The sequence below is a fragment of the Clinocottus analis genome, unplaced genomic scaffold (genome assembly GCF_023055335.1).
Source record: "Clinocottus analis isolate CAN_PGR_092001 unplaced genomic scaffold, fCliAna1.0.p SCAF_13, whole genome shotgun sequence".
Lineage (NCBI taxonomy): Eukaryota > Metazoa > Chordata > Actinopteri > Perciformes > Cottidae > Clinocottus > Clinocottus analis.
In genome coordinates, this window is record NW_027175854.1 from 6,886,926 (window position 1) to 6,899,464 (window position 12,539).

The window sequence follows — 12,539 nt, forward strand, 5'->3', positions numbered from 1 at the left end:
TTAAGTATATTTCTGTTTTAGAAAATATATTTTAATAATTGCATCCATACTGAGGCCACGAATGCAGTTTCACACTGACTCACATGAATTAATTTAAATCCAAGGATGTTTCGATACACAGTATGTGGCCCTTAACTTTAACTTCTGTCCTACCCCCTTCCCCGCTTTTTGAGTGTGCCTCTCTCCCTCTGCCTTAATCGTTTACTCCCTCTAATCCCACCAAATGACAGCCAGTCATATAAATCAACATGTTTACAATGAAATGTTTCCAATTAAAGAGGACGCTCGTTAGGAAGCATCAACGGACACCGCTGCATCCTTAATTGCTTGGGATGCCAGTGTGTGATGCATATTAATTACGTATTAACCTCTCGCACACACACACAAACACACACACACACACACACACATGCACGCAAGCAGGCACATTAGTGTGTGTTGCATATTAATTACCTATTACCCTTTGTGCTGTGCATTAAGAGCTGCGTGGCATCAGGAAGACAGCTTGCCCAAGGGCAACACGCACACACACACACACACACACACACACACACTAATACCACCAACGCCGTTTATTCACATTGCATTCTCAATGAGGGATGAGCCATTTCAGCCAGCCGCCCATGACCATTACTAATCTCACCACAGCAACTGTGTGCATGCCTGTGTTTGCTTGGATACAAAGACGTATCCCTTCTGTGTCCCTTTAAGACAATTTAACGAGTAAAGCACCTCATCCAAAGATCTAAGCCTTTCCTTGCATCTGGAGACGTTTCATTCCAGGACATCTAACGGGATGAATGAGGAAGAGATGATGACATTAAGTGAAGAAAATAGATTAATTCAAAGTGAAAGAAAATATATATGTGAACGGAGTAAAACTGCGTGGGTTTGAGAGTTGAGATGTATGATACAGGTCATTTTCAAGACTCTGGAAATCTGTACTTGATTTGCCATTTTAGAAAAAAACATAAACATGAATATGGAAATTCTCCATCAAGAGGTCACAGTCGGCCATATGCGCTCACATATTATGTACTTTCTGTGTGTAATAAGTCAGAGATCATTCTTTGATCTTTCAACTAGACATGAGTCAACAGCAACGCTAACAGCTCCATCACATCCCTCCATAGCTGAATGATTGCATCAGCATGCAAGAAACAGACAGTGACCACGTGAACATGCTGATGTCGCGAGTAATATTTACTTCTTGATTTAAGCGTGTTAGCGTGTGAACGTTTGCTAATGCATCGAAAAGCTGATAGGCATGGGCGTTAGTTTTGCAGGTATTGGGTCAGGGACGACGGCATCCGACATGTGGGAATGTAGACAAGCTGTTGGCTCGAGATGAAAAGTTATTAAAAGGCCAAAATGAATACCATCCATTGAGCCACATAGTTGCACTGTAACCATATCTGGTTTCTTCACATCACTAGATGCACATTGGAATTAAGGCTTATTGAAAGGTGTGTATAGCCTTGTCGTTTGGAGTAGAAACCATACGGATGGTTTCCAGCTCGTCCATACAGTTTACATGAAAGCAGTAATAAGTCGCATGCACTGTAATCCAGTTGACATTTCATGACTGTGATTCAGTCAACTTGTGTTTTAGTTTTCCCCTCAGCCACACCACGGGCTCCCCTTCATCTCTCAGATTCCACACTGAGCATGCATACATGTTCTTATTAACTCCCTGTCACATTTTAATCGCTTTATCCAACTTTTCAGCCTGCAGCTGGCTGCCCTGACCTTTCTGCCCCCTTTAGCCCGCGGCTGGTAAATCCTTGGACACATAATTACACAAACAGTCAAACGGAGCATGATATCATATGGCATGAGACATGTATAAGTAGGTACATGTATACTATATACGTAGTCACGCTCGCTCATAGTTCCATGTCACGTCTCACAATGAATGCGTGCAGCTCATTTACAAACATGTTCTCGCTTCACTTTTCCTGTCAAACATGGATAATGTATTCAACTAAAATGAGCTAGAATTATTGATAATAAATACCTTAACGTCTACACTGTTGGCGTGTTTAACTGGAAATGACTTTCATTAAAGTGTCATGTGATGGATTCTAAAATTTGAAAAAAAAAATCGCACCAATTTGCACATTTTAATTGGAAATGTTTATATCATTCTCATGATCATTTGCAACTGAGGGAAAATTAAAGCGTCAATTTACTCAAATCACCACGAGTCATGTGATCTTCGACAACACATTATCCTGAAATGTCTATTTGTCAATGATTTTTTTTTTAATCTCTTCAGCGGTAAAAAATTAAGCAAACTAATGCAATTTCACGCTGACCCTTTTAACTCCTTTACCAAGAAGAATCTGGGATCAGATGAGAGCATATCTATTTTTCTATATGGCATACGACAAAGTCATCCTCCACAGTGAGAGTTTAGCACCAAAAAATAATAATAATAATACTGCTTGTTACACTGGTATGGTATCTGGCCATATACCTCAAATTATGAATGTGTTCAGAGGGTTTTCCCATTCCTCAGTATTTTTTATCACACTCCTTATTATCTACCCTCCAGTCTACTTCACTGCCTGCATGTGTGCCCGTCTTTGTGAAATGAGCTGCCACCCCATTTTTTTATTGATTTGGCCATGGGGGTTTTGGAGGATGAAGTCAAGGAGAGCTAGACACCAGACTACGGCAATAAATCTGTATGCAACCATAAATGTGCGCGTGGCAACGGGCTGAAGCAGACAAAGGATCAGGTGTGTCCTACTGCCCTGAATGCCGCAGCCCTCCACACACACACACACACACACACACACACACTCACTCGTAGAAGGTGATAAGGTTCTGCATCATTACGCTGCAGCGGAGCAAGATGAAGTCAATGGACGTGCGATAAAAATCATACATTTAATAACTATGGATCCAATTTCTTTTTCAGCATTTATCCCTTTAATGAAAAAAGAGAATGGTAGCAAAAAAGCATTTTATCCATTTTTTTCAAAATCCTCCCTAAAGACATACATTGTTGAGCCTGAATTATGTCATCAGCTGCATTACATTACGATCTGCTCGTTCGAAACTAGGCCAGCCTCATGAATGCCTCAAAAGCAACGTCTTGAGTCGATCGACTCATAATTAGTGTATGTGTGGCAATCCACACGCTAAGGCAATCCACACACAAGGCCATACTGTGTGTGTGTGTGTGTGTGTGTGTGTGTGTGTTTGTGTGTGTGTGGCGTACACAGAGGTGAGACAGAGAGCGATCCAGGGCAGAGGGAGAATTTTTCAGGCTTAATGTTCCATGACAGTGGACCAAGGTTCCGTCAAGGGGAATCAGAGCCATTGCCGCCTAACGCCTAAAACACACACACACACACACACACACACACTCCTCCTCCTTTGTCTCATCTCCTCTCTTCCCACCACTCTCTTCCCTCGTCTTATTTGCTTTTCACCTACATTTTCCTCTCCTATTCATTATCCTCCCGTCCTCTTACCTGAAGTTTAATTATGAAGTTGTTAATCCCAGTTGCAGCCTGAATGGGCTTCACAGCAACCGCATTTCGAAAGAGACGGGGGGAGAACAACAACAACTGCTAACCTTTTACGCCCTTCGAGGACAAACATAGATGTAACATCTCCTCTCTTTTGTCCTCCGCTGTCTCTCTCCGCTTATCGACAGTCCAATCCCTGCATTATTATTTCATCCTCTATTGCATGTGTCTATTTGTATCTGTCTGGGCGCGACAGCAAAATCAGAAGGAAAATGATCCTGTGATAAGTCGGTGATTGGATGGCTTGGGGGCGCAGCCATGGTGACAGAGGTTGATGATGTATTTTACCGTGTTAACATTCAGAGTGTGTCACCCCGCTGTCTACCTGCCCCACTTAGATCAACAGAGTGAATGCCTGTGTGGGAGGAAGAGAGATTATGTCTGTTTCAGTGATTGTTTGTGTACGTTTTCCATATGGGGCCGGGTGGGTACATCGTTGTGCAGCAGATGCCCAGGATTCTTAACCAGGTGAATTAAGGGAATCTCCACAATGGAACAAAAATAATCACCTTTTTTTTTTTTGGTTGGGACAAGAAAACCAGAGGACGAGAGTAGGTTGGAAGAAAATAAATAATCCCCCGTCGGAAATGAGAAAACAATCTTTAAAAGGAACAAAGAAGAAATACAAATGTGACAAAAAACTATGTGGTAAATGCTTCTTTTAATTTCAACTCTGCAGCTACAGTGGTATCTCTGGTGCGAAACCTCAAAACAACCACAACAACCCAGGAAAATTGTTGACGCTGACCTCCTTTCTATTTATTTTTGTATTTATTTTTTTCAAAGGAACTAACCATGCTGTCCCGCTTTCTCTCTCCCCATGACCCCCTTCCTTTTCCTGTTTGTACGTCTACTCTTATCTTCTCATCTCATCTTCATCCAACCCCAAACATCCCGTGGCATCCGCCCCCTCCCCTCCTCGTCTCTCAGTCTGCAAAGTGGGGTTTTACCGCTCGCTGCTGGAGTCCTTGGCCTGCAGTAAATGTCCACCCCACAGTGTGGCCAGGCAGACAGGGGCCACTTCTTGCAGTTGCGAGGACGGATACCATAAGATCGACTCCGACCCTCCTAATATGGCCTGCACATGTGAGGATTCATATTTGCACTACTTTTTTCATCTTGACTATAATATTGCTGTGGCGACCCCCTTTCTAACCCCTCTTTCCATCAGGCCCTCCGTCTCCACCACGTAACGCCATCTCCAATGTCAACGAGACCAGCGTCTTCCTGGAGTGGTCCGTTCCCATGGAGAGCGGTGGCAGGAAGGACGTGCGCTACAACATCCTGTGCAGACAGGTCTTGCCAGATGGAAGGGGCTTGGAAGAATGCGGCCCCAACGTACGTTTTTTGCCTCGCCGCGTCGGCCTGTCAAACACCTCGGTCATGGTGGCCGACCTGCAGTCACACACCAACTACAGCTTCCTGCTGGAGGCTGTCAACGGGGTGTCAGAGCTGGCCAAAGACCACGCCAAGCAGTACGTGTCACTGAATGTGACAACCAATCAGGCAGGTATGTTGCACCAGATCTGTCGCTTCTGTCAATACTTATTTTTCTGCCAATCCCCGTCTCCCCATGAATTATCCAATCAGCACCACGGCTGTCTTGTTTTAGTTTGTGTTGTTTTTTCCCCCCCAGTAATCAAACTCATTCTGAATTTTCTCGACACAAATCAACACCATTTTATCTTTTTCTTTTCCCCTCGTTGTTGAGACGTTCACAGACCAACCTGCGAGTTGGATTCCTGGCGCAAACATGTTAGTTTGGTAACAAAGACACCAGATGATCAAATTATCACAGTAGTTTTCCAACAAATCTGTCGCTGTGTTAATTTAGTTTCATGCGCCCTCCTTGCAGTGAATGAGGGAACATTGCACAGTGGAAAGATATGTTTTTTTTGTCTTTGCATTTAGATTTGTCATTGAAAAAGCAGCTTGGTCCCCTCAATTAGGCGGCTCAGTCCATCAACAAGCTTTGCAGGAATCGGGGGCATAATGAAAGCTCTTGATTTGCAGACTGTTTGTGTATTGTGTGGGAGCAGGTGTGTTTTTTTTTTCTTCTGCATGCCTGTCAAAAATGATGAACCCGGCTGATGATAGGCACGTCATTTTTAGGCTGAGAAATACTTTTACCCATCAACTCCGAGCAAAGAAAGACATCTTCAGCTGGTATAATGTTTTGCACTTGTAGCTGCTGGGAATATTCCATTATCTGCCATGCCGGAGCATCTTATATATTCTGTGTGACTATAAAGTATCCTTGAGCAAGGCCCTAAACCAATAACACTAAAGTGAGCAACAAAGTTGCCAAACATAAAAGACCACTCTAATATTAGACAATGAAAGAGTCCAACTACTCCCCATAGCTGTAAATAGTGGAAGCGTTGCTGGCTTTCCTTTTTAAATGGAGACTCAAATTCATATGGGCTTTGGGAGAAAAAAAATATTTATGTTTATGGGAGGTATGTGCCTGTGTTGTTTATTTCATTTGATGGCAATGAAATGGGTAGCACAAAGCGTAATGAAATGAGAAAAAAAAATAGGATACTAATATTCTCCTTCCCAAGGATTCCATCTGTAGGGAAGACGAGAGAAAAGAACAGTTTTGAAGGAGTGTGTTTGTTCCCGTTTGTTGAACAAATGGTCCATTGGCAGACGAGTAACTGCAGGAAGTAGTAGCAGTAGGAGAAAGAATGAGAGAGGGCAGATGGTTGTCTGACAGTCAAGAGCACTGGCGGGCCCTCTAACTGTGTTGTCTTTGTGCCCGTCAGCAGACTGGGTGGATTACACCAGACTACAGAATCCACATTCAGTTTATTGGCGTTGCGGCTGGATTAAAGTTGGCCAGTCACTGGACCATGTAGAGATTAGCAATTACGGTAGATTAGATTACACATGGTTGTCTGAGTCACAGACGGATACAACGTGCTGCTCTCTGGCATGGATGTGTTCCAAGCTCGGCTTGGGCGTGTTTTTTTTCTTCATTTCTGTCGATGTTGGATAAATATACTCTTTAATTTGGGAATACAATAATTATAAGAAGCAGTCGCTGGCACCGCCGAGGTTATGCCAGCGATCAATGGAATAACATTAATTAACGGCCCTGTTGTGGTTGAAAGGTTGTTGCTGTTTTTTGACCGAGATTCTGCTTGTGAGGCAGCAAAAGGCAATATCCAGCGTTATTGACGGATGTTGCCAGAAGTTTCGTTGCACCTAATTGAACCACACCCAGCCGGGATGTCAGGGTGTACGAACCGAACCCTCCATTGTGAAATCATCTGCGCTCGTCATATTTCGCCTCATGGGGAGAGGCCCCAGACGTGGCAGCCCTTTCTATGTCGAGGTTGGTGAAACAGTGGTGGTTAAGTTAAGGCAACAAACTCACATAGCTGGGGTAGGAAAAAACATAATGATTTGGTTTAGAATAAGTATGTTTGTAATGTAACGCAAGCTACGGATGTATCTTCATTAGACTCAAATATAATGAGACAATATGACACCGGGCTTGTGCTATGTCTAAATGCAACGTCTCTTTTCAGAAATCATGACCCAGTCCGTCAACGTAAACCACAGACCTTGTGGTAATGCTTTGGTTATGGATCATGCGCATATCTCTAAAACTAGGCAACTCTCAATGAAACCATTAAGATTGATAAACTACAGGCAAACGTGAACATGTGGATTTTGATTTGGGTGTGAACTGTCCCTTTTTTAAAAGGACCTTCTAGCTCTAAAGGGATTTCTCAAAGTAATCAGAGGAATCATGTTCACAGTAATCCTGAAGCATTAATTGTTACGAGCAGTTTAACATCCTGCCTCACCTCTGTTCCACACATGCGCAATAAGGGCCTTGATCAGCGTTGTAAACATCTGTTTGTTTGTTTTTCGACCGAGATTCTGCTTGTGAGGCAGCAAAAGGCAAAAACGAGACCGAAGTACCGAGAGACGGGGGCGTCGGGTAGCCTCGGACAGACGGAGACGGAGGGAAAAAGTCAGAGGATCTGCCGTTTGATGTGTGGGAAGTGTCACACTCGATAAGGGAGCCGTGAAATAGGTGATTTCACAGTGTCCCTGTGAAGACCTGCTGAATAATAAAGTGTTGGTACTCGTGAGGAGGAGCGGTGAAAGGCAGGAGGTAAGGACAGAACAACAGGACGGTGGTAGAGGAAGAAGCTTCGGGAATGATGGGGAGGTTGCGATAAGGAAGGAAAAGGTGAGATTGCAAGCAGCGGTAAAGAGAAGTGCTGAAGGATGTAAAGCAGGGCTAAGAAGGTGGTAAGGTCGTAGGAATAAACTTACAAAAAGAAATCAGCAAACTGACGTTTCTAAGCATCTGCAGTTTAGGTGTTTCTTCGTGCCTCGTGAATAAATCTGTGACAGTTTTATCGGCAGCAATGAATACACTGTTCCTTCTACACGAGGAGCAAATGTCAAATCGGTCTCTTGTCAGCCGATAAGCTTGATGATCACATAATGAGTTCCTGTGGTAGCTCAGCTCTATTACGCCTTTCTTTCGGCCCGGTTGTTCATGTGAAAGTGCCGGAGCGCTGCGTGGTAACTGCACACTAAATGCTCCCATACATTGTTCGTGCTGTTGTGGGCTATTACTCAAATGAATCGTGATGCATTACCTTGTGGGCGGTAAAAGAAATAAGAGCATATCCTGGGGCTCTGCCCATGTGTCTTACTTTTTAGTCACATATAATAGGTATAAAAGTAGTGGGGTAGCGAGGGTGTTTGCACGACAACTGAAAAACTGCTAATTTGTGAGTATTTTAGCTCCTACTTGTTGGAGGTGTATCACTTTTAGTGATTCAGAATAACATTTGGTTAACACATGTACATTTGGAGTCTCCAAATGTCCTTTTTGGACACCCGTCTGTCGAGTCACACTTCAACTTGAGTGTGAACGTGTCGGTACTTTCACAAGAAACTTTATTAGGTGTTTTATTCTCCGATTTTTGGTGTCCCTGATGTGTGCGTATAGTAAGCTGCAGCCATCTAAATTTAGGTATGTCATTTTAGGTATTTTTATTCTCCCAAACAGGGAGTAGAGTGGGAGACGTCTTCACAGATGAGACACTTGGAAGAGATATGCTATTGGAAAGAAGCCGGCCAGGGGTCACATGGTTCATATCGTTTTTTATGACTTCAAGATATTAAACGTCTGAAGTATAATAAGCTTTTTGTTAAGTTAAACATGTAAGAATATTGCCGTCCGCCTGGTTGAGTTTGTACATTCAGTATTCTTTTCAACATATTTCCTTCTAAATTATGCCTTCATCAGTCAGACAGCAGAATCGAGATGACAGGAAATACGCGAAGAGAGACGGGGAATGACATGGAGCAACGGTCTGGGGACGTTACAGCTCATGGTCGGCCCAAGAAGGCGCCCTGTACTTCCAGTCATCTTCCTGTTATGACTTTTATGAATTCCTGATTGACTGAAATGTACCAATATGTTGTGTGACGGATCAGTTTCTGCGTTGCCAAATGACTCTCAGCGTTGCAATTGTATGAAACTGGGATGAGATGGAGCAGGCAGGCAGATGGTTAAGTTGCAAAAAAAAAAAAAACTAAGATGAGAGCAGCTTCAGTGCTTTACAGCCTTAATAAAGCCATCTCTCTCTTTTTCTCTCCTATATAGCTTTCATTCTGTCTCTGGGTCTCTCTGTCTGTCATTCTCCGGGGGTAGTTAAAGGATAATAAACCAGATAGTTGAAGGTCTGTATTGATTTTGGTGATGCTCCAGACAGATAGCGGTCTGAGAGGCTTATGTTCTGCACGCCACGATGATAACGTTGCTCTTATCTGAGGCCAAAGTTGTTGCACTGGAGGGCTGCACTCGTCCGCTGAATAGCTTTCTAGACCTGTCCCTGCATGAAATGGAAGCTTCGGCTCGATTTGAAGAACAAAAAATAGCTCCATAGATATTGTGAGTTTAATTTGTGGCCTGCGATGCCGAACTGTAGGTGCTCATTAGCAGATGTAACAGGCACTGGAAGGGAGTGTGATTCCTCTGATATCCTTTGAAAGTGTTGCTGGGGCCCTGTCTACACGCTTTCACCAGGTTTCTCCCTCTATGTCTCACTTTTTTTTCTCTTATTGTCAACCGTCTCACTTTTCTTTCCTCCTCCTCTTCTACCACCCCCTCTGCCTCTTCCAGCACCTCCCATTCTCTCTCTCTGCACTGGCGTTTCTCAAATTCGTCAGCGACTGAGAATAAACAAACCTGTAAAAAAAAAGTGTTTTAAAACCTGAGTTATGGCACTAAAAAGTGTCGCATTGTGTGAATTCTGTTGACTAAAATTCCGCCTCGGGTGTTGAATGTGGACGTTGTGCCGTTTGGCATTTGGAGGAAAGGTTAGGGCTGAGAAGGAACAGGCAAAAACAATAATTGGATCCGTTTGTTTGGAGTTGTGCTCCAAATACACACAGAATTACTAATGTTAGTGTAACTAAAATGAGAATTGGCATGACTTTCTGGAATGTATTTACATTTACAAAATGCATTCATTTGTATAACAAATGCAGCGTTTCAGTTATTTTTCAGATGCTTGTCCCAGCTTTTCAAAGGTCGTAGTATTTGACAATTTTTTGGGGGGGATTATTACTGCAAATTGAACACATATTAAAATGGCTTGTATTTTACAAAGCAAAATCTAAATAACAATTTAGCCTCTGAGAATATTTTGTATTTTCTGGCATTTTATTTTTAATAATATGTATACATATGTCTATTTATCTATCTATCTATCTATCTATCTATCTATCTATCTATCTATCTATCTATCTATCTATCTATCTATCTATCTATCTATCTATCTATCTATCTATATAGTTCAAATGTATACATGTTATAAGGAGAATGGCACATCTTTTTTTTTTTTTTTTAAAGCCCCAAAAGTTTGTATAACAGAGGACTGTACAATCTGCACACGACCATCTATTCTATTTCGGAGTAAATGTAGCGGCGATCTGCATCCAATTTCGGAGGATTTAAACGTATATTCTGGTGTATTGTTACCCGCTAAGCTGCTAGGAAAAGAAACGCTCTCTCCCATCATCGCATCCCAGCGTTTCTACCATTTAAGCATTGAGTGTGTGTGTGATTGGGTTTCTGGTTTCAGGCTTTTAAGATGTTGCAGATAACACTTCTGTGCGACCATCCACTCAGGATACAGTTACTGTGTTTGTAGCAATGATTTATTCCCTGTGGACTTCTGCTGAGGCCATTGAAACCAAAACGCTGTTTAGCATTTGTACACACACACACACACACACACACACACACAATCGGGATGTTGCCTGAGGGAGCATTTTGCCTGGTGAAAAGCTCTTTATGTGTCAGAGAGTCTCCAACTGTCCCTCTGAGAGATGGGCCAACAGTTCAGGTTACAACTGGATGGCTCGACGATTGATGAGAACACACACTAGTGAGCTCAGAACCTAAAAAAATAAATTAGCAAAAATCTTATAATGGAAATTAAATTTTGCAAAACAGCCAAACCCAAACTACTACTTTTCTCCTGTAATCTGCAGCAACATGGAACAGTAAAGGCTGTGTTCCAGATGTGTAGTGTCATCGTCGGCTCCTCTGCCAGCAGCTACTGAATAGCAAGATATAAAGGGATGGTTTAATTAGGCACAGGTGGATCTTGTCGCCAGATTGCAGATATTTATTTTTTATTTTTTTCAGAGGTAAAGCTGCTTTGGTACCAGGAATAATCTCAATAGTTGAGCTAAAGCTCAAGGGACTGTGCCGAATAACCTCAGAAGAACTTTGGTAACCAACACACTTGAATTCATGAGAAGAAACTCTGGGGGACAGAATTAACGGCAGCAAAGACAAAGTACATCACCGTGTGCTTTCTAATGTAGTACAAAACCATCTTTTCACCATCGTGTTGAAAATCATTTTTGGTCTTTTTTTCTTAATGATTTTGTTCTTTGATGTTTCATCTTTTGTTAAATATTTCATAACGTACAACAGTGACAGTAAGCCTCACAACTAGCTCTGTGCATGTAAATGTCAAAGAATGAGGTGTCTTCAAAAGAGGGATGTCTTATAGAGGCTGATGGTACCCAACCGGTTTTACAACGTTGGCATCTTTTCTCTTGTGTTTTATTAGGATGTTATGTCAGTCGTGTTGAAAACTGGACTAAAAAAAACCAAAACAAACATGCACTGGCATGCTTCCTATTAAACTGTTGGAATTGTATTATGTCTTTTTTTTTTTGATTATATTTGTGTGTTTGCAGCACCGTCCCCGGTGAGTGTGGTGAGAAAAGGCATTACGGGGAAGAGCAGCATCTCTCTTTCTTGGGCGGAGCCTGACCGCCCCAACGGCATCATCCTGGAGTACGAGATCAAGTACTTTGAAAAGGTACAAATCATTTTGCTCCTTTTAATCTAAATATTTGTGCACATGTACTGCACAAAATCAACACAATATTCAACTTCCTCGTAGCACTTTTGACTTTCAAACAAAGTCTATATTGCGTCCATTTGAGAATTTACCATAATGACCCTTGTCGCCAATGGATTGTGACTCATAACAGCTCTCTGCGCCACATATTCAACGTGCTAAATGACTGGAAACTTGTTGATAAAGATTGTTCAAATTGACCTCAGAAATGCAGCTGAATATACATTCAATTTAGCTTGAATTTGTCTATTATAGTGGCCTCTAAAAAACCTTCGCCTCAAAAAGACTTTCATTTGACAGAGCTACAGCTGTGTGGGGCTTTTATTTCCTTTCTCTTTTTTTTAAGTTGGATTTGTGGAGAGGCAGGAATTTGATACTTCTATTCAGATCTTTGTTCCCGTGCCCTTCCTCTTTTCTCTCTTTAGTCGTGTGCTGCCGTCTTTTCTGGGAAGGTCAGAATAAAGGTATACAGGGAGCAGAGCAGGGTTTGTGGTCAGCGGTTAGCTAATGGCTTCTGGCTAATGGAGGAGGCATTTAGCTGTGTTTTTAAACCTGATGTGGTTACAGTTCA

General features: G+C 42.3%; 1 protein-coding gene across 3 annotated transcripts in view; it reads left to right on the forward strand.

Annotated features, from left to right (window-relative positions):
* Positions 1 to 12,539, forward strand: part of LOC137784288 (ephrin type-A receptor 5) — a 57,440-nt gene that overhangs the window by 22,773 nt on the left and 22,128 nt on the right. For all 3 annotated transcript variants that reach the window (XM_068574832.1, XM_068574834.1, XM_068574835.1), the window contains exons 4-6: positions 4,473 to 4,628; positions 4,714 to 5,052; positions 11,802 to 11,926. In XM_068574832.1, the coding sequence (XP_068430933.1) occupies positions 4,473 to 4,628; positions 4,714 to 5,052; positions 11,802 to 11,926 (620 nt within the window). The remainder of the gene's footprint in view (positions 1 to 4,472; positions 4,629 to 4,713; positions 5,053 to 11,801; positions 11,927 to 12,539) is intronic.